The 23,861-nt window shown below is 38.0% G+C and overlaps 1 protein-coding gene across 1 annotated transcript in view; it reads right to left on the bottom strand.

The window, feature by feature from the left end:
* ANO2 (anoctamin 2) overlaps positions 1–18,215 on the bottom strand; it is a gene marked incomplete at both ends in the record, with an annotated part of 184,700 nt that extends 166,485 nt beyond the window's left edge. Inside the window, one exon of the mRNA XM_084296494.1 lies at positions 17,889–18,215. Within this exon, the coding sequence (XP_084152620.1) occupies positions 17,889–18,215 (327 nt within the window). The remainder of the gene's footprint in view (positions 1–17,888) is intronic.
* Positions 18,216–23,861: the final 5,646 nt, after the last annotated feature.

Raw genomic sequence — 23,861 nt, forward strand, 5'->3', positions numbered from 1 at the left:
AATGGCAGCCAGTCAAGATTTACAGGTTCCAATTTTTTCATTTTTAACTACAAAAATTGAAGGAGGATTATCCATCAGCTAGTTTGCTTATTTGACCAATCATCTGACTGGTAAAGGAGGAAAAAAAAAAAAAAGAGAGAGGAGAAAAAAAAAAAAAAAGAAAAAGAAACCAACAAGCAGACAAACAAACAAAAACACCACCACCACCACAACAAAAAAGTCATCAAATAGTTGTAAATGGAAATTGAGTATTGATTTCTATTATAATTCTCAGAAAATAAACTTGTCTGCAAATGTGATACTGTTCTCATATTTCTGCCACACAGAATAGTATTGTCAAGTATTATTTTATGATAAATGTTAAAAATCCAGAAAAGGGAGCCTAATTAACAAAGTTTTGTACACTATGTTAATCTGTGACTTAATAATGGGAAGATATGTTCAGCAACAAAATGTCCAAATTTTGTATAATAAAAGCCAGCTACTAGCAGGAGAGTCCTGCAACATCTGCCTCTTGTTCAGAGGTTAATGATGCTCAAGCCAAATCTTTCTTGTAGGTCAAGTCCTGAAATCTTTAGAAGTGTCCTGTGATGCATTTACTCTTACATACATGTATATTTGCTTCTATACATCAGGATAGCTATTCATGAATGCTAAGCATTCTGAAACCAATGAAACATAAATAAATTTCTTTATACTATCTCTTTATACTGTGTTATTGGGGGCTACATAATCCAACCATCATTTTTAAAGTCCTGATAGATTCACACACTAAAGTTTGCATCTTAAGAGGGTACTTTAAGTGGGTACTTTAAGAGCATTCACAAACTGAACATACAGGAATTTCTTCCTCTAGCAAAAAAAAAATAAATAAATAAATTAAAAAAAAAAATGTTACATCAAATTTCAATTTTCTCAGTAAGGTGTTCTGCTAAGAACCTTCAGTGAGCTTGAGAAAGATGCTCAGGACATGATCTCATAACAGAGAATTTGCTACAGTGTCCTCACATCTGGCATCCCTGGGTAAATATTAACATACAAGAACAGTTTAGAGGTGATCTTGCATCAAGTGATGTCACTGAATCCAAGTTTATCAGAAAAGATATAACAGTACGGAGAAAAAAAATTAACTTTTACATATATATATATATAAGTATTATATATATATATAAGGATATATATATATCCTTTTTGGCAGTCTTCAGTAAGCACATCTTTCTCAAGCAAAACCGATGTCTATTTGTTGGGGGGCATCAACAAACCTATTTTTTTTAATACGGATCAGAAGATGGTTTTTGTTCTTGGCATACAGTAGGGAGAATATTCCAAGACCGGAGACTCTGAGTTATTCTGAAAAATTGTGAGCAGAAAAAAAACCAAACTGCTCTCCCACTCTTCCACCACTCTAAAATAAATAAATAAATAAATAAATAAATAGGTAAATAGATAAATAGATAAATAGATAAATAGAATCTGAGCTATAATTGGAAAGCAATAAGAAATGACCAGATATGTCAATAAATTAATTGTATATTTTGACTTACTATAGAAACAATATACAAATTTGCATTCCATTACTACATCTCCTTACTAGCACTACATTACACAAATTTTGTATTTGTGGTCAAGGGTAATTTAAATGTATTATAATATCTTCAGCTGTGTTCCTTGGTCAGACTCAGATTTCATTTACACAAGTTTGAGAGTATATATAGCATATAGCACCATTTCTTTGTACTCCCGCTGCAATTTATCTTGGCTACTCTATTCTATTTCGTTACTCATCTTTTTGAGGATACATCTTTTTGTTCTGTGTTTACTCAGAAAACACTGTATTCTCATCTGCTGTACACCGCAGCAGTAGTATAATAGCAATAACCACACAGACCCAGATCTGGTTACATAATTTTTGCACGTGATGTTACAACATTAAAAATATAATTTTAAGTTTGGTATTGACTATTAAAAATATTGAGCAGGGCTTTTGCCAAAAAAATCACACATTAATCACAGATAACTGAACAGATGTTTTGACTGAAGAGGCTTTAACTGGAACATTCACACATACACAAATGACCTCCTAATCAGATATTACGACTTTAGAACTATCTTAAATTTCATTTCAACAAAGAGTGTTAAATAAATATTTGCAACATGTGTTAGCTGTTTTCAAATATTTATAGAGATGGTTTACAGAAAAACAAAACAAAAGTAATTGAAATGCTTCCTTTTGACCAAAAGTACAAACACACATACTTACAATAGTTTATGTAACACTAAAAGACTAAGAAGTACCTTAATTCACCTTAACTCCACACATTAATATATATATACACACATGCATATTATGCATACACACATTGCTATACACATGTATATATATAAACATAAATTTGAGTCCCTTGCTCAAACTCTGACCTTATAGGGAGAGTTCCTAAGCATTCAAACCTTCTCACCCATAGTCACATTTGTGTAACTGGGTAGTGAGTTTCTATAGCCAAATAAGCTCCCAAAAAACTAAATCCTCCTGGTTTTAAAGAATGATACATTTTCAGCTGGTTCAGCACGGTGAGTGAGAAACTCCTGACAGCACTGCAAGATAGAGGAATGTGTAAGGCATGTGCAAGGCACATTACTCAAGGCAGAAAAGAACAGTACAGACTCACATAAACCCTAACAGACCAGCCCACCCTGTGCCATCACGATGCTTGCAAAATTGAAAAGATCAGCTTTTGTTTGACTCAAATTCACTGTCCAATTTATTATTTATTATCATTATTATTTCCTCTTTTAAATTAAGTATCTGTTTTTGAAGAACATTTAGGCAAATCTCCTCTTAAATCAGCATTTTGAAACAAATCAGAAATGCAGTATTAAAATAATAATAATAATAATAATAATAATAATAATAATAATAACAACAACAACAACAATAAAAAAGGATAAAGCAAACAGTTTGTTTTTCCAAAACATTTTTTTTTCTTCTTCAAATTAATCACTGAATTGGCATGAATTCCCAAATACTTTTGATGGAACATAAATACAATTTCCATTTAAATCTCATTCTAGAACACTGTGCCTGCCTGTAGTGAACAGGCATACCTCAATGTCTGATCACAACATAATTTTCAAACTCAGCTTGTTCCAAAAAAAAGTAATAGTAAGTTTACAGTAGTGCATCTTTTGCCATCAACTGAACAAAACAGATTGGCAAGAAGTATTTAATAACTATATATTTGTATTATATATTTTGTATTTGATTTATGATTAATAACTGGAGATATATCGTTCATAAATAACAGTCTATAACTAGGAGAGTTGTTGCAGGCAGGAATTAAAACAGAAATTTGTTGAGCAGGAAGAAAAGCTGAAGAATTGCAGAGGATGTGTGCAGGAAAAAGAAAAATATAATGAAAAACAGAAGACGTAAAAAGCACACCTGCACAGAGAGCTTTCACTTGTGAGAATTAACTATAAATATTAATACAGGCATGCTGCTAAGAGACGACTTTCTGTTTGGCATTCTCATTTCCCTTAGCATTATTGCACTAATGTACTTGAAAATCCATTTGCCAGTGAAAAGAGTCAGCATCACTTAATTCTCTGGCCTCTACTTACACCTCTACTTTTCTGTCCTTTTGAAGAACACATTTCAACCACAAGGAAATGAAACTGGTAACCAGAACTTTGATGAGTCCAATTTGCCTGGGAGGGCAAGGACAGTCCCCACCAATAGCTTCAGAACCAAAATATCTATTATGTTATATTAAATTGCTTTTCCTATCCTAGTGTAATTAGCAACATATGAGTAATATTTACTTTAAGTTATACTCCTTTTAAAAGCCTGATATTTGACAGCAGTTTTAGATTGTGACATGGGAAAAAAAAAAGACATAGGTATGAATCCTGCTGGCTTTTCAGCCTAGCAGCCAGTCTTCATGCCCCCACAAACCATTTACTTGGTACAAATGACTGCTACAACAAGTACTTTGGGGCACAAAAAGGACAGAAATTCCAGGAATGGTTCACATACAGGAGATAACTCTCGAGTCCCTGTCATTCCATTTCTTAAGGACAACATTATTTTAAAACAAGAGAGAGCAAAAAACAAGAGAGTACACAAAACTTTGTACAGAAGTCTTCAGAGATAAGCAAGATGTCATGACATACGAAGTTCTCATGTACATGGATCAGCAGATGCTTTGGACATTAGGTCTTCACATAGGCCTGTGGCTGATCATAACTGAGGAGCAGGAGGAAAGGATGAAGGATTGCCTTCATACAGATCAATTAAAGATATGTAGTCATACTGAGGAATGGCAGGATTGATACAGGTATAAGATATAAACATGAAATGGCAGCTGATGATATGTGAGCAAAAATGGAAAATCCTGCACAAGTCAGTGACCTGTGGTGAATAGGCAAGTGGTCCTATGGAAGACTGATGTGAAGACACAGAAACACAGAGGCCAGAAATAGATGAGCAGGTCAAGTGCTGTTGAGGTGAAGCAGTTAGCATGCATTGACCTGTGAAAGCTGAGCAGTGTCATTGGACATACAGAGTAAACGAGTTCTCAGTGAGTTCTCAGTGAACTCACAGAGACCAGTGACAACCAAGTAGGCTTGCCAGTGTGTATTGACATGTCCTGCAAAAGCCTGAAATTACGTCTTCACAACAAAGACTATAATATAAATTTTCCTATGTCCCACTATGCAGAGTGTGAACAATTAAGTAATGCAGTAGCCTCCCAATGACCTTCAAGAGGGACATGATCCTTAGGATATTACTTTGTCTTGACTTCCTAAAAGGGTTCTGTGGCAGCTGAACACATGCCAATGTTAAGAAACAGGCAAATAATGATTATTAAAAGTCTGCGAAATGTATGGAATCTAAGGGCTGAAAAAAGAGCATGAATGCCAACAGTTTTCAAAACAGCCATTACCACTTGCAGATAAGTAAGGATAATGGGAGATGAGAAAGGTAAGAAAGTGATATAAAGAATCACACACAAAACAAACAAACAAACAAACAAACAAATGTCCTCTAGAACCTACACTAGAATTAAAACTTTGCTTCAAAGAATTATGAAAGATCAGTAGTCCTTCACATCTTATGGACAGTATCAATGGGAGCAGAGTCTGGACTTTAAGTGATCTGGAGAAATCTCCTGAGCATAGGGATGGGATATAAGGCAGGGATATGCTTTCTTCCCATTTGGAAGGGACTAGAAGAAAATAACTGTTGTTAGAACTAGCACTTTTGAAGTGCCAGCTTGGAGCTCAAGCATTTGCAAGACTTTGAATTTACTCTGTATTTCTTAGATTCTTATAAATCTTAGAACAAGATATATTGTTGATATATTGTTTACCATGCTCCTCTGGAGGAGAAAAATGATGGTCTTCTTCTAGTGTGCTCACTGTCAGTACTAACCTATTGAAAGTAATGGCCACCTCCACATTTTCAGGAGAATACTTCTTAGTGGTGTCTTTATGTTCTCCCTAGAAAGGCTGCTCTTTCCAAAGATAAGAAGGAGTATTAGTCTTTGTAGTTTCATTTTTACCTACCTACAAGGAGATCATTCCCTGTCAAATACCCTTTGTTCCATTGCTTTACCACTAGACTTCTTATGAAATTCCAGTGTACACGAAGAATAGGTCTCAATCATTCTAGTGAGTTCAGTAATAATCTAAAATGATTACAGAGATAAAGGAATTGAAGGAAGAAGAAGGCATTCACTAATTAATTACTTCCTAGATGAGAGAGCTTGAGTATAGCTCTAAAGCAAGCATACATGTATTCATATATAAAACAAACAAAAATAAAAATAAAAACAATTAAAAAATAAAATGATCCTCCATAAAAAAACTAATAAGGTCCATACACCCCTTCAAAACAAACATTTTTGTCTAACTGTTTTGTTTCAGGTGCTACGATCACTGTTATATCAATGCTAACCTGAAATAACTGCACAGGAATCTGCATCTAGCTCTTACATAACTTTGATTGGCCAATCACTATGAGCACATATACTTAAGGGAGACTCACTAGTGTTCACAGAGTCATCATCCATGTGAATCAAGAAGATAATTCACCCCTGAAGGGTAAATTTTCCATGCTGTGCATGGAGATTTAAAAGTCTAACTCAATTAACTTTAATGGGTATTGTGCTGCCTCATGGTATCCTGCTAAAATTTTATTCCCAGTTGCTTGATTTATGCAAAAGTAATTCCCAAGTTGGAACAACAGAAACAAATATGTGACACATTTTTGAACAATCTCTCTTGTTCTAAGATTTATAAGAATTCACAATTAATAGCAAAGTAACTCCTAGCTGCAAGCAATGTAATTATAACATTATATATGGCTTATGTATCACAGTTTTCTTTTTTTAAGAACATAAGCATTAGCAAAACCGTAGTTTATACACAGAATCTCAGACTGGTTAACCTGTAGTTGAAAGTCTTTTCCTTTCCAAAATTCCTCGTCTGGGGTATGTTAAAGGGTTATTATGCTAAATCCCTCTGAGGGACAGTTTCTGCAACAGTGCATACCCTTGGAGACCAGATTATTCTGGAGAAAGAGCAGTGACCTTGGTTCTTAGAAAAACACAAGGGCCCTTCATCTGCATAGACCTGTTGGGTCATCGTAGAGGCAAGTGAGGAACTGTGAGCAATTGTCTGAACTCATCACATTATAGCCACATAGATACCATCATGGCAGCTATGAATTATGACAGCATTTTTATTTTTTTCTATTTGTATTTAAAAACAAAAACCATAAGTGTAGCTCCTAGCAGACTGAAAACACAGTCTCTTGAAACTATTTTTAAAAGTAAATTTATATAAAAGTAAACTTGTGGAGTCTCCTTCTTTGGAGATATTCAAAGCCTGCCTGGATGCAATCCTGTGTAACATGCTCTAGGTGACCCTGCTTGAGCAGGAAAGATGGACTTGAAGATCTCTGGAGGTCCTTTCCAACCTCAACCATTCTGTGATTCTGTGAGATATTTTATATAAAATATAAAAATATACTTATTTCTGTCTATATATAAAAATGTACATTATTTTTATATCTTTATTCAAATACATAAGATATATAAAGACTATAATTTATCATAGCATACATTATCTATGCTATTATATAATATATATAAAAATATTCAAAATACATAATATATGCATTTTATGATATATATTCTGTTATATTTTAGATACTATATTTTTATATATTGTAATATATTATGCATTTTAGAAATTATATTTTATGTACAATATATTACATGTTATAGAAAGGAGATATTTCTATTTTTAAGAATTTTTAAATATTTTTTTCCTAAGAATTATTGTATCATGTAAAATGTGATATTAATATAATTATGACAGTATATTACTATATATACTGTATACTATAGTATTATATAAAATAATCTATATTTAATACTATATATTCTGTACTAAATATGTTTATATATATATACCATACATGTATTATATATATACATATATTGCTTCAGATTCTTGTTGTCTCACAACAATTTGGGTAGTTAAGTAATTTTTGTCTCTTTGAGAGTTCCCCTCCACTAAGTCTGTGCTCATCCACACAAGCTACATTTGAGTACATGGAGCTCAGCACCTACCTAGAACCTAGGTCTAGAAAACATTTCAGAAACTGTTCATGTTGAAGGAGACATTCTGCTTTCTAAGAGTTGATTTCAGTTCCATTGTACTCCTCTATCTTGGCACTGCAATCACTTTGGTTTAGCTGCATAGAAGCTTGACAAAAAAGTTGCTTTGCAACACCATTAAACCATGTGACACTGAGGAATTAGGCTTGTTTATATTAGTACAAAGAATGAACTCAAATACCCATGTTTTCTTTTCTGGTACAAAACAATCCTTGCCACTGGGTACAAGTGGTTTCCCCTCTTTCTGAAAGTGAAAATGACTTTTCTTCTCCTTTAGGCTTAACAGGTTGAAATAAATCCAGTTTTCAAGTGTTATATTATATATGAAAGGGAGGCACTTCAAAATGTACACACCATAAAAAGGTCTAGTTGTACATCTGGAATGGAATAATTCCTTCCCTATAGTGGCTCTCTTCCTTGAGAAATAAGTTCACCTGTCTAGTCATAATGTCATGAGTATCAGACCTTTTAATAGCTTAAATTTGGGCAGAATGACACAGTCATTAGAGTCATCAGTAAAGCAAAAAGACTTAAGGGTGTCCAAAATAGATTAAAAAAAATAATAATAATTCCTCAAGCGTGACTCATTTTTATATTATTTTTCCCTGGATCTGCTTGAGGATAGTGAATTCCATCCCCTCGCACCTCACCCTTACAACTGTGGCTTTTTTTGTTTGTTTGTTTTCCTGTAAGACATACCTGCCTTTCTTCAAAGACTCATTTCAACATTAAGATGCCTCCCAGCATTTTCTCTGCTGGAATCCATTCCCAGCTCCAAGATGGCTGAAGATAGTGAATACTGCTTTATGGCACTTCCTTTTCACAAGTGCTACTATGCCTTTGGCTGATTGGTTGTCTAGTTGGTTGGTTGAGGGTTTACATTTGTTTGTTTTAGGTTTTCCTTTTCATATTCCTGCAGATTTTTTTACTTTCCCTTTGTGACATTCCAGTTTTCATTTCTAACCTCTTTTCTTCCCAGACCCTAGCTAAACCATTCAAGAATATAGCTTGTCACTGTCATACAAACAGACTGGGTTTTGCTCTGGTTTTTGAGTTTAGAGGAAAAACAAACAAACAACAACAATAACAACAAAATCTGGGCTGATGTTTACTATGTATCCAGAAGAAACTTTGGAAAATGACAGCATTTCCATAGCCAGTTGCATTAGAGGCCACAACAGAAGTAGCAGAGATCATGAGATCCACTTTCTAAGAAAGCATTTACTACTACACTTGAAACTGATAATCTTGCAGTGCTGTAAGAAGTCATGGCAACTCTGCTCTGGTTTACTTTGCTCTGGAGGAGAATGTAGTTTCTGCTCACTGGAAGATGAACCCAATTCTCAGCTTTCATAGAGAAACTCAAGAACATACCCTTTTCCCTATTTTTTAGAATAACATAAGCAAAATAAATTTATTCCTTCTTGCTGTCCATGTTTTTCTTCTCTGTTTTGGTCTCTGAGACACAGAATTTTCAGACATAGACTGCCCTTTAATCTTTTAATACCGGGCAAAAAATAAACAAACAAACATGAGGGAAGAACAATAAGTCTCCTTCTTATCTTTGGTATTTTATAAAAACATTAATGCATATATTTATAATAACAACATATCAAAACTTCCCTACAGTGCTGTATCCAGCCCCATGTAAATTCTGTGTCTCTCACTCATGCAAAGGAGTTGTGTAAGACCCCCCTGGTCTCCTTCATTTGAAGTATGAAAACAGGACTAAGAAGAAATGCCTCTAAATAATAAGAATCATATGGCAGCTAGTCAATCAGCAACCATGCAGAAGTGATCACTCACTTGGTACCAGAAATTCTGTAGGGCTGTTTGTTACTACAGACAGCGTAAGCAGTTGCCTGAGGACAGCAAAATAGAAGAAAGCCCATTTCCCCTACTACTGAATCTCCAAAATTCAAGATTTCTTCTTCTGCCAAAGAACATGTTGAGATACATTGAGCAGCATGTATTGCAGTTGGGGATGTCCTCATCCAACTGTGGAAGCTGCTTCCTCATCCCAATCAACAGTAGCATGCTTTCTGTCCTTCAAGAGATCAGAAAAACAACAAACCAAGGACCCATATCCCCAAGCTATCTCATATTTTGCTACTTTCTTTTTGGGAAATTGCTATTCAATCTGCACTAGTCTAAATAGCATACAGAAATTATCACTACTTCAACCTCCAAATCTCTTTCACAAGCTCTCTAGTTACTGCAGCATCATCAGTGTAATGGAGTATCCCTCAGGGCTTCCTGTACTTCTCTTCCAGTTGTCTCCATGGATTTAATTTACAGATTAAAATTTCTGCCACAAACAACTAACAAACTACTGACAATTAAAAAATGTTTTCATGGCTCCACCTGTGAGCAAGCCAAGCAGCTGCTTTTGTTACTTTTTGTCCCCTTTCCTACAAGTGTCATGTTTTCTCCCTGCTATGCCCTAACAGAGATGCATGAGTCTTTTCTGTGTCTTCTCAATCTAGCAGTTTGTAGGAACGGAAGCAGCTCCTCTAGCAGGTGACAGAGCTCAACATAGTACACTTTGTGAAAAGGGAATACAACTTCTGGAGGTTATTGTCATTTCAACCAGGCAAGTCTGGTAGAAATAGAATTCTATAAAGATAAATATGTGTAAAGTACAGTTGCTTCTTGCCCAGATCCCACTGTAAATATCAAATTGTACACCCCAAATCTACAATCATCCAAAATTCTAAATATTAGTACCTCAATTTCTGAACCTGTAGATGATAGACAAGATTTATCACTGCTGGCCCAAGAGCTTCATAAAAATAATTGATAATGTATAAAACCATTTTTGTGCATCCCCTCAATTTTCTCTAAATGCCTTGGAAACAATTTTGACTAATGTACGTAATAGCTGAGCATTAAGTGTCTGGATACTAATTAAAATACACAGAGTGAGTCTATCTGCCTATTAATCTGTCTTTTTATTCACTATACAATCATTAAAAAACAGGACTCATAATGCAAATTTCTCAGCTTTCACAATACGGTCATTCTACCTAACCAGCTGTTATCACCGATCATTTTAATACTGATTGGACCACACTCCATTCCCATGAGGCTACTCCAAAATCCTCTCTAAAGTTGAGATAAAATTTCCCCTTAAATAGTTAATCATCTTGCTGATATTTTCATCATGTCCACTTCACTGTCACTGCAAACCTTGCCTCACCTGTTCAATTTTAATTTTATAATAGCTATGTATTACATTTCAGTCCCATATAAGTAACATACAGGAGCTGAACATGTTTTAGCTAATTAATGCTTCTGTAACTAGAGAAGTTGAAAAATAGCCATCAAATATTTATATAATGGGGACATGAATAGGCCCCCAAAGAAACATTGCCATTCCCTTGTTCAGAGTGCTGTACATGAATACAAAGTCCTAGAGTACAAAGGATCCCTGTCTGCTACCAATGCTATGTTACTCTGCATGCCATCTCATTAGCTTCAGGAAGTGTTCATTAACACAGATAAACATCCTTGATTCATCAAATTTCTCTATTCTCTTATAAATTAATGTAAGCTACTATGTAGCTGTCCTCAGCACTTTAGATGAATGTACATTTTGGAGACAGCTATAACATTCATATTAGATGCCTGATAGATTTCTCAGATGTCCTATGAGCATCAAATACTTTTCTTGGGATTATCTGCAAATCATATTGACAGATTTCAAAAAGAGAGAACATTTTTGTAATTACAACTAAATTAAGCAATACCTCTATGAATAAAGTTTATTTACGCTTTATTTATTTATTTTTTATTTATTTATCTGTATTAATTACAGAAATACCGTAAGGATAGGACCTCCTTAAGAACACCCCCAAATATTCCACTTTGATTCTCTGGAAGGGCAATAAATTCCATTGCACGCAAGTTTGGTGCTTAATTTCTTTTTCTTTCCTTTTTTTTCATTTTCATTCTTTTTCTTCTTCCTTTCTATTTTTTCTTTTTGTTTCCTTCCTTTGGAAAGTTATTGTTTTGTTTCACCTACTATGGAACATCTTTAATGACTGCAAATGCAACATATACTGTATTCAGTCACAATTATGTATGGCAAAAGCATAATAGGAGAAGAATGAGAAGACACCAGAGACATACCGTGCCATTCTGACAAAGTGGATCATTTTTGAACACACTGAAAATGAAATGTACTTTTCTAAATAACATTTATGAGATTAAAATATCTTTTAACAAGAAAACAATGACAATTTTAAAACCAAGTGTAAATTACCCTTCAAGAAGCTCATCTAACTTGAATTTTTGAAGTACTGTAGTTCAAAACGAGGGTATCTTGTTAAAAGATGCTGGCTGCACTACACTTCCTTAAGATCCTTAGTGTATGCACTTAGGTGGTGCTGTTGACAAGAGCACTACTCATGATGATGATCATGACTTAATTTTTCTACTTAATATTCCAAGGCATGTTTTTATAGTTTTATTAAAGAGAAAAGAAAAAAAAAAAAAAAACTTCACCCAAACAAAGGAAAAATAATAGTGCTGCAGTTTATTACACTCCAGTATTTGGGGGTACTCTTAAGGTGGCCCTATCTTTACGCTATTCTTTGCGTACCTAATGTAGATTTTGGTTTGTGTCACTGGGTGTTAACTAGAGTTTATCTGGAGATGACTCTCATGTCTGTGGCAGCTAATTCACATGGGTAAATGTGACCTGCTAACCTTCCTCTGCAGTTTACAAAAACATGTCAAAGAATTTGGAATCTAGCACAATCTTGGATAAAGAATTTTACTGTACTTTTAACTGTATTTTACTTTTGAAGGAGAGGAAGCAAATCCTGCAAACACTATGCAGATTAGCATTAAGTGTTTACAGGATATCTATTAGTGGGGTCTATCTTAGACACTAATGTAATACTGTGAAATACAAGCTAGTTAATTCCACAGACTCATGCAGGAAGTTAACACAAGATTTTTTATTTAAATTTGTACTATCAAACAGACCTGTCACAGATACAAACATTTAGATGTAGAGCTTAGGGATATGGTTTAGTGGGGACTGCTAGCGTTAGGTCAGAGGTTGGACTCGATGATCTTGAGGTCTCTTCCAACCTAGAAATTCTGTGATTCTGTGATTATTTTTACTCATAGCAAAGTATGTAAAACAGTAGTTATTTGCTGCTATACTTCTGCAGCAGATTTGATTTATTTATTTATTGCCTCAGTCTTCTCTGGCAATAGCTCCAGCCACACACTGTGGGCCCCAGATATCAAAGCCAGGGACTAGGACAATGATGAACTGTCCACTGGAAGAGATCAGGTTCAAGACCTTCTGAAGAACCTAAAGGTGCACAAGTCCATGGGACCCGATGAAATTCATCCAAAGATCCTGAGGAAAATGGCAAATGAAGTTGTTTTGCCACTGCACATTATATTTGAGAAGTTGTGGCTGTCCAGTGAAGTTCCCACTGATTGCAAAAGGAGAAGCATAACTCCCATTTCTATTAAAGGAAAACAGTAAGACCCAGGGAACTACAGGCCAGTCAGTCTCACCTCTGTGACCAGCACGATCATGGAGCAGATTCTCCTGGAAAACATGCTAAGGCACATGGAAAAAAAAGAGGTGATTGGTGAGAGCTAACATGGCTTTACTAAGGGCAGATCCTGCATGACAAATCTGGTGGCCTTCTATGATGGGATTACAGCACTGAAGGATAAGGGAAGAGCAACTGACATCATCTACCTGGATTTGTGCAAAGCATTTGACACTGTCCTGCATGATATCTTTGTCTCTAAGTTGGAGAAACATGGATTTGATGAGCAGACCACTCAGCGGATAAGGAATTGGCTGGATGGTCATGCTCATAGAGTTGTGGTCAATGGCTCAATGCCCAAGTGGAGATCAGTGTTTCTCAGGAGTTGGTATTGGGACCAGCATTAACACTTTTGCTGGTGATTTGCACAGGGGGATTGAGTTTGCCAGTGACACCAAGCTGTGTCATGTGATTGACTTGCTGGAGGGAAGGGATGACATCCAGAGGGACCTGGATAGGCTTGAGAGGTGGGCCTGTGCGAACATCATGAAGTTTAACAAGGCCAGGTGCAAGATCCTACATCTGGGCCAAGGCAATCCCAAGCACAAATACAGGCTGATTGGAAAATGGATAGAAAGCCAACATTGTGAGAAGGACCTGAGGTCGCTGGAAGACAAGAAGCTTAACATGAGCCATCAATGTATGCTTGTAGCCCAGAAAACCAACTGTATCCTGAGCTGCATAAAAAGAAGAGTGGCCAGCAGGGCAAGGGAGGTTATTCTCTCCCTCTACTCTGCTCCTATTAGACTACACCTACAGCACTGCATTCAGCTCTGGGGCCCCCAGCTCAACAAGGATATGGACCTATTAGAAGTCCACAGGAGTGCCACAAAGGGGCTGGAACACCTCTCCTGTGAAGACAGGCTGAAGGAGTTGGTGTTGTTTAGCCTGAAGAAAAGAAGGCTCTGGAGAGACCTCATTGCGCCTTCCAGTACCTAAAGAGGGGCCTACGGAAAAACTGGGGAGGGACTCTTTGTCAGGGACTGGAGTGAAAGGACAAGAAGAAATTGCTTTAAACTAAAAATAGATAGATTTAAATTAGATATTGGGAAGGAATTCTTTCCTATGAGTATGGTGAGTCACTGAAATAGGTTTCCCAGAGAAGTTGTGGATGTTCCCATCCCTGGAAGTGCTCAAGGCCAGGCTGGCTGGGGCTTTGGGCAACCTGGTCTGGTGGAAGGTGTCCCTGCCCATGACAGGGGGATTGGAATTAAATGATCTTTATGGTCCCTTCCAACCCAACGTATTCTATGATTCTATGATCATATGAATAGCAAATTTCCTTTTCTGCTCTATTATTTCCACCAAATATCAATTCCACATAGCCCTAAATTATGCTAACTCAACTGTTTTTTTCTGGGAACAGGCTATCCTGGACCACTCAAACATTTTTGTTTGAAGATAAGATTATCAACCAAAGAGTTCCTTGGACTGGATCTGCCACTTGTGGTTTCCAACCACACACAAAGACTGAAAGTTAATGGTGGCAGTATCTGTTATATCACATAAATAGAGGCTATGAATCAGGTATGACTTTAATATGGAAGATGGTGAGAAGGTTGTCACATCTCATTAGTGCGGCCCGTCATTATGTGTACGCAATGTCACATTAGATGGAGAGAAGATTTAACACATTTACGTGCCAATTGACTTCACTGTGCACTTTGCCTTGTACATGCAAAATATTAATTCAGTTTAACACAGACAACAACAACAACAAAGGCTATATTAAGAGGCAGAAGAAAACCTTTCTTTGGAGAAAACAACAATAATGATTGACAGAAAATTATAAGGAAGTTGAAAACTAGACACAAATTGCTTAATTGATTTAATAATAACTGGGTTGATACAGAGACAGGCTGTAATCCTACCTATTTTCACATAATGTAAAAAAAGATTAATACTTCCCTCTCCACATGTAAATTACACATCTTCATTCATCTGTTTGCTTCTATTCTTTTACCCAACAAACTGACAATATAAATGAGATTAGTATCAGTCTGTAGTTATTCGGCATTTAAAAACAAAACCATCACATGTTCACAAATATGTCATCCTGGAAAATCCCAGTTTTTCAAAAGGATACTTTTAGAAATAGTTTGTTAGATTGTTGTGATGCTATCCTGTGTTCCTAGAGATGTACTTTCTGACATCTAAATAATTTTAGCCTATAAAAGCTGGAAGAATCTCCTTTGAGGTTAGCAGATTGACTAACCCAATGCAAAACATGCTGTGCTTAGTTCCTTTAGGCTAACTGATCTTTTAGTCTTCACAAAGTAGGGCTATTCAGAGACACAGATTAATCTTTCTTCCAACCACAAGATCAGAGGCCATTTGAAGTGGCCTTTAATTTAATGCTAAATCATTAAATTCTGCATCTGCTAAATCAGAATAAACTGTATATTTCTCATTAAATATATCCTTCATGATTTCCACAGTATCAGTAAAAAAGGACAGTGGTCTGATCCATTTTATTCTTCTGTTCAAGCAGTGGGGTTAACAAGAACCAGATCTGCACAGGCCCTATAAAAGATTATTTTTTTCATCTGTAGGTCACCTAGAAAGGATAGTGCAGAGATGATACAGCGGATTCCCCTTTTGCCACATCTCTTTCTATTACTGCTGCTTCATGTAAAAGCCGTACTGACACAGAAAAAGAACGAAAAGCCATATGCCCTGGACAGAAAACTAAAAAGGATCATGCATAGTCCCTTCTAGATTCTCTGGAGATCCCAGAGGGAAAAAGCTTCCCCTTTTGATTAGACAGATTTTGTGTCTGTATGGATGCATGGGCTACATACATACACATACAGGAATAGAAAAGTGAAGGAATTGAACTTTTTCTAATTTTCAAAATTAAAAATTTTTTACCCATGATAAAAATGCTCAACAAATAATTTCCTTGGAACTTTCCAGTTCATTTACAAAAAGCTTTTTCTTTTCAAAAAGAAAACTGTGACTAAAAAGATTCTTCTCGATCAGATCTTTATGACATCATTTATTACTTTTGTGTTATTTAAGAGTAAACATCATCACCTGGAAGGGATTCAAGCCAGAATTTGAATGCAACTGAACTTTGAGTAAGATAAGGGTCAAATAATCAAATCCAAAGCTCCTGCTAGAGTTGTTAGGCTCTGATGAAATTCAGAACTGAAAAAAAGTCTCCAAAAACAGCTGTTCTCATGGGATTTATGCAATCTGTTTACAAAAAAATATTGCAGTAAGACAGTCATGTGTTAGCAGTATTGAACCTGAACACCAATGCTTAATACAAAAGAATCAGGATCTGAGATCACTTTTTTTCCATTCAGTACAAGGATGGCCCAGCCTGGCTATACAGTGAAATACAACCCAAAGCCACCTGCAACTCAGCAAACAGAACAAGGAAGACAATAAGAGTCAAAAGGCCTTTCTATTCCTTTTTATTCCTGCCAGTGATTTAATGTGCTCTTGCTATGCTAAGTCAGCTAGTCTCAAATTTTCAGATGCAACCTGTGCGCATTTTGGAAGTGTTTACTGGTTGCACTGAAAGCAATATGAACTACAAGTGCTCAACATCTCTAGAAAGAAGTCATAAAATGTCAAAAACAACATAAAGCACCTAAAGCTAGAACCCAACAAGGACTTTCCTTCAACAGATAGAAATATCTATGGTTTTCAAAAAGACAGTCAAAGAGATAGCACAGAGCTCAATGCAACAGCAAGGGATTTTCCCCATGCTCAGTTCACCAGTGGGCTGCAGACTCTTTATATAGTGACAGTCAAGTAATGTAGCCAAAACTTGCAGCAGATATGATTATAGCACTTTGCAGTACCACACACATATGGTGAGAATAAGCACAGTAAAGCCTGGGAGTTCTTCTTCTTCAACTTCTTCTGTTGCAATGTAAAAGCTGTTTGTTTTATACATGGAATGAAGAACATGACACAAAACTTATGCATAGCTGGAAAGAAGTTAGGATTCAGACTGAAAATGAAATATGAAATGTCCTGACAACACTTTGTCTTCCATGAAATTACTTAAAATAGCTTTTCTTCATTGTAACAATATTGAAATGTAAACACTTCATTTTTTCAAGAAAAATGTGTTTACCACAAGCCATAAGGACATTTAGATAAAGAAATATGTTTTCCACTGGAGTAAGATCAAAATTTCTACTCAACAGTACATTAAATAACCAAGTATTTTTCACATAAGAAGAACTAAGCAATCCTCTCCATCTTCTTCTTGGCCTCACTCCGTATTTTAGACATGTATAAAGCAGCTCATATAATTTACTTCTGAAGATATGAATTCAAAGCTGCAGTGGCAGCATTTGATCAAGGGACATTCAGCTCTGAACTACTCTGATAGTATCAACTACTCTGATAGTAACGGGGTATCGTCAGGATAGGCTCCTTAAACTCACCATAAAATAGATCAAGGATGTCCTACACATAACGTGTAAACCAGGGCAGGAGTAAAGGCAGGCTAGGCTCTGCTCCACAGCCTGTCTCCTGGCCCACCACCATGGCCTGCCCATGCTTACATCCCCTGGGTAGTCATCTCCTGCAACAAGACATCCATTAGCCCCACCAGGTACCCAATACTGTGCAGGAGGCACAGCTTTCCCACTCTTACCTCAGCGTCTTTCTCAATCTCTAGCCCTGCTGCCACCAGGTTGCGTTCATACTCCTCCCTCTGCAGTTGCTTCTCTTCCTCCAGGGTGTCCAGTGGGCCCAGCTCTATCACCTGAGCCCCCAGCAGCTCCTGTGGGATGTGCTGGCCACTGTCTGGCTGCAGCTTGAGGCGACCCTTCCTGGTTTCTCCATTTGAAACAACAGTCATGGAGCCTGCCCTGTTCATTGGCTCTGGTGAACTGGCCCCATGCTGGTGCTGGGCAAGGCGTTTTCGGTAGTGGTAGGCTAAAACATAGTCGACCTTTCTCTTGCTATCCCTGAAGTGCATGCCACTCACAGAGTCCACAGCCCCTCCTTGGGTCCCATCCAGGTAATTGTTTATAATCTGAAAGGGAAATACATGAGTATCATGAATTGAAAACCCTGAAGTCCAAGGAGAAGCCAGGCCTAGGGTCTGACAAGCACTTTAAAGCATTAGATGAGCAGAGCAAAAATTGGAGATTAAATGGGGATACGTATGATCCTTGTCCTACGTATGGCCCATACGTATGATACGTATGAAACTTGTACTCTGCAGATCAGATTAAATCACATTGAGCTCTTCTGGCTGTAAACAAATGAGAGTGTCTAAAGACAGTGACCTTATCCAGCACCACGGGATAGCTACCTGTCCAACACGTGGGTACAGACGTGCATGCCAATGCTGTCTTTTGGTTTATGTGTAAACAGACTATATAGGATACCACATCAGCATTTTAAAATGGGATTGAGAATTGGGAACAAAGATCACATTACAATTTGGGACATAAAAAAGGATGAGCTGTGGAGCAAAGATGGTCAGGGAACCGAAGCAGGTGACTGCGTGCAGGAGTAAAAAGGGACTGGTTCCAGCTAGAACAAGAAAAAGTTCTTCAAAGTAGTATCAAGGCAAGAAGGCAGGGCTGGACAGAGATGATTTGTCAAATACCAGGGATTAGAGAGAATAAACCCCATGGATAGCTAACAGTTAATGTGTATTTTAATCTATCATGAGAAGAATATGTGACTGAACATATTCTTTACATATTTCTTTACATACTTTACATAATTCTTTCTGCTGTAACATCGCAGAAGGAAATCAACCATAATCATTAAAATTGCCTATGTTCTACTCGCTATTACTGTGGACCATCTCTGCCACCTCATCTCCACTATCCAAAACCTTCTGGCATGAAACTACTTCCATTCTACCACCACCACCCCACCCTACTGGGGACAGCAATTCTGCAGAATCTGTGTTGAACACAAAATTGTTAAAAAGCACCCTTTCTAGCTCAATATTGTATCTTAAAACCCTTCACAGAACTCTACTGTGTCATTTATTAAAGTGACACCAGCACTTAAAAATGGGGAAATACATTCAAGCATATAAATATGGTCAAGCAAATAAATATGATTCAAATCAATGAACCCCTAATTTAATTCCAGCTATTTATGGATCCCATAGGTGGCTATACAAGCAAAATTTTGACAGGTACCAGTTACTTCTCTCCTTACTTCCCCCTCTATTACATGCACCAGTAGTCCTGAATTCAAAGTTAACCAAGCAAATTGTATGGCAGTTTTGGCATTTGTTAACGCAATATGAATATTTGAAGGCTTTAGACATATGTGCATATTGTTAAATACACCAACAGCTCCCAAATTCTTGTTTTTCATTGCTTCTCTTCACATCTCAGTTTCTCACAAAGTAGCTTTCAGTCACAATATCCTTTAATAAATCATTTTTGTATGCATACTTCATCCTTCTTTATTTCATGAAATTATCATCACATAATCTGTTCCACACATTACACATATTACAAACATTATGTGTATAGCATATGTATAGTCCCTTTAGGCACATCTAAACTTACACTCAACAATAGATTCTGGCAAAATATAAAACTGCTCAGGAGATAGCACTTTATTGCAACTCCCCATTTCCTAGTTAGGTCCATTTTCATATAGTACTCACAGGCAGTCCATGCAAACCTTCATGATCCATCTTTGCCACAATGAAGAAAATCCTGTTCCAGATTCCTAGTCTCCCTTCCAGAGAGTTTCACACAATACAGCGCAGAAGTAATGATGTCACCACTGCCTGGTTGCTGGCACAACACAATGCATTAGCTGACTCTAGAGAAAATGAACTCCAAATATCCTCTCCTCTCTTACTGGCAAGCGTGGACAGAAATAAGATGCTCAAACAAATGCAGAAGAGGGAACAAAGAGGCTGGGAACATGAAAAAACATTAAGAGATTTTCCTGTTTATTACCTGTGTGTAGCCAGCTGCCACAACCCTGCCACCTGAGAGATCACCATAGCAACATTAGATGTTGTTGGAGTTACACAAAATAAAATGAGGAGATACAGTAGTTCCACTCTCCCTGTCTTGTAGACTCTTGCTTATTCCTCCCCAGCCACTCTTGGAAGCAAAGTGCCATTCCCCATTATTATGGGTTTCTATTGAACAGAGAATGTCAAAATTCCCACAAAATTCTGTGAAAGCATTTTCTGACCCTAAATATGCAATACTTTATTCACCATGTCACCTTCTGGCACAAGAAGGCCTTATCAGAGAGAAACACGAATTAAGTAAATTGCAATTTGCAAAACACCACTGAAAAAATTATCAAGATCTTTCTCTCCTTCTCACTGCCCTTGCAGAAATCAGAATCAGTGATCTAAATTACCATTTTCAATCCTAGACTCATTGCTTCTTGATGTTTCCAAGACAAGCAGCCAGTACACCAAGCAATGAGAATATCTGAAAGTAGGATCGGCATTTCATGACAGTTTTATTCTATTCCTCTAATAGCACATATATCACTACAAACATCTCCCAAGAGGTCTCTCTCCTAAGAGCTGTGCTGTGAAGACTGCAGCCTCACTATGTTTCCATCTTCCAGTCCAGCTCAAATTAACTCCTAGGTATGTGTTGACCTATGATTTGAAAAAAGATTAGTTTACGAGAACAGTTTAGTCATCAACCTGCAGATCTTTTCATGACCCAGGGTGCCCTGAGCTGGAGGACCATGACAGTGGGAATGATGAACTCCTAACTGACCCTGAACATGTGCTGGATTTGCTGCTCTGCCTGGATCTATACAAGTCTATGGAACCAGATGCGATTCATCCCATGGTGATTAAAGAGCTGGCTGTCGTCATCACGGGACCTCTCTCAATTATTTTTCAACACTCTTGGGAATATGGAGAGGTCCCAGTAGACTGGAAGCTGGCAAATGTTGTGCCAATTTTCAAGAAGGGTAAGAAAGAAGACCCTAGCAATTACAGGCCAGTCAGTCTCATGTCAGTGCCTGGTAAAATTATGGAGAAGATGATTCTTGAAGTTATTGAAGCGCACCTGGGGGACAATGTGGTCATTGGTCCCAGCCAACATGGGTTCATGAGGGGTAGGTCCCGCCTAACAAATTTGATTTCCTTTCATGATAAGATCACCCATCTAGTCAATCGAGTTGATCAATCAATCAACCAGCTGATGTGATATTTTTGGACTTCAGCAAGGCTTTTGACACGGTTTCCTATAGGATCCTACTGGACAAAATGTCCAGCATACAACTTAACAAAAACATCATACAATGGGTGAGCAATTGGCTGATGGGCAGGGCTCAAAGGGTTGTGGTAAATGGGGCCACATCTGGCTGGCAGATGATCACTAGTGGAGTCCCTCAAGGCTGCATTTTAGGGCCAGTCCTCTTCCATGTTTTTATAAATGATTTGGATATAGGACTAGATGGTGTTTTGAGCAAATTTCCTGATGACACCAAACTTGGAGGAGTTGTGGACTTAGATGAGGGTGGAAAGGCCTTGCAGAGAGATCTAGACAGGCTGGAAAGCTGGGCGATCACCAACCACATGAAGTTTAACAAAAGCAAGTGCCAGGTCCTGCACCTGGGTTGGGGCAACCCTGGCTTTACGCACAGACTTGGTGATGAGATTTTTGAGAGCAGCCCTGCAGAGAGGGATCTGGGGGTTGCAGTTGACAGCAAGTTGAATGCGAGCCAGCAGTGTGCCCTGGCAGCCTGGAGGGCCAACTGTATCCTGGGGTGCATCGAGCACGGCATTGCTAGTTGGTCGAGGGAGGTGATTGTCCCGCTCTACTCTGGGCTGGTGTGGCCTCACCTCGAGTACTGTGTGCAGTTCAGGGCACCACAGTACAAAAAGGACATTAAACTGTTGGAGAGTGTCCAGAGGAGGGCGACAAAGATGGTGAAGGGCCTAGAGGAGGAGACATGAGGAGCAGCTGAGGTCACTTGGCCTGTTCAGCCTGGAGAAGAGGAGGCTGAGAGGAGACCTCATTGCGGTCTACAACTTCCTTGGGAGGGGGAGTGGAGAGGCAGGTGACCTATTCTCTGTAAACACCAGTGATAGGACCTGCAGGAATGGTGTTAAGCTGAGGCAGGGTGTCCTGGTTTCAGTTACGACAGAGTTAATTTTCTTCCTAGTAGCTGGTAGAATGCTATGTTTTGTTTTAGGATGAGAAGAGTGCTGATAACACGCTGATGTTTTAAGTGTTGCAGAGCAGTGCTTACACCGAGCCAAGGACATCTCAGCTTCTTGCTCTGTCCTGCCAATGGGCAGGCTGGGGGTACAGCAGGAGCTGGTAGGGGACAGACCCAGGACACCTAACCCAAACTAGCCAAAGGGGTATTCCATACCATCTGACGTCATGCTGAACAATATATAGGGGTGGCTAGCCGGGGGAGGGGGGCGGGACTGCTCAGGGTTAGGCTGGGCATCAGTCAGCGGGGGGTGAGCAATTGCATTGTGCATCACTTGTTTTGTACATATTATTAGTAGCAGTACTATTATCATCATTATTGTTATTATTATTTTCCTGTCTTAATAAACTGTCTTTATCTCAACTCACAGGCTTCACTTTCCCATTTTTGTCCCCCATCCCAAAGAGGGAGGGGGGAGGGGGAGTGAATGGCTGTGTGGTGTTTAGCTGCCAGACGGGTTAAACCATGACACAGGGGAAGTTTAGGCTGGACATCAGGAAGAGGTTCTTCACTGAGAGGGTGGTTACACACTGGAACTTCACCAAGCCTGTCTGAATTTAAAAAGTGATTGGACTGTGCACTTAGTCACATGGTCTAAACTTTTGGGTAGACCTGTGCGGTGTCAGGAGTTGGACTTGGTGACCCTTATGGGTCCCTTCCAACTCCGGATATTCTATGATTCTATGACTCTATGAAAGGTATTAGAGATATGTCAATGAATATAAAATCCTACTTACTGAACTGCTGTAGGACTCCATATGGTTAGCTGCTTCAAAAGATCCATTGACACTGCAGCTGTGCAAGGAAGGATGGTTTTGAGGAACAGTGAGGTATTTGCTGTTGCATGCTGAAAAAGAGTCTCTTGATGATGCTGCCTTCTGTCTGCTCAGACTTGGGTGTGAGGAAGCTAGAGGAAAGTCTGAGAATAAGAGAAATTGCATTACATTAAGAAGGCTTTTGGACAGGTAGTTTCAGGTGCTGAACTTAAGTAAACGGAGAAAGGTGCATGCAACTGCAGAGGAGTAGCAGGTAGTTATGTGAACTGCTGGAGAAGTTGGAACTTGGTTGTTCAACAGGATTTGTACTCCTGCACTTTAGCCACAAGATTAGAAGCTGGAAAATCTGTTCTTTGCAACTAGCCAAGGACCTCCTGCCTGAACATGACCAAACTGTGTGTTTCAAGTGACTGTACTGCGGTTCTCTTGGAGCTATATTCATGCCAGATGGGAGAAAAATCACTGCAACTGAAGTGAGTCAAGTTTGCTTACAGTTTACAACTAGGCCTGAAGTGGAGTATTTTGGTTCTGGTGTAATGTGAACAAAATTAAGTGCAATCAGGTATAGATAGAAACTTCTGGCTAGCAGTCATTGTCTATTAAAAAGTCTTAAATTTTGGACAAACAATGGTGTGAAATTGTCATGAAGTACA

Source organism: Netta rufina (assembly GCF_964035555.1).
Source record: "Netta rufina genome assembly, chromosome: 1".
Classification (NCBI taxonomy): domain Eukaryota; kingdom Metazoa; phylum Chordata; class Aves; order Anseriformes; family Anatidae; genus Netta; species Netta rufina.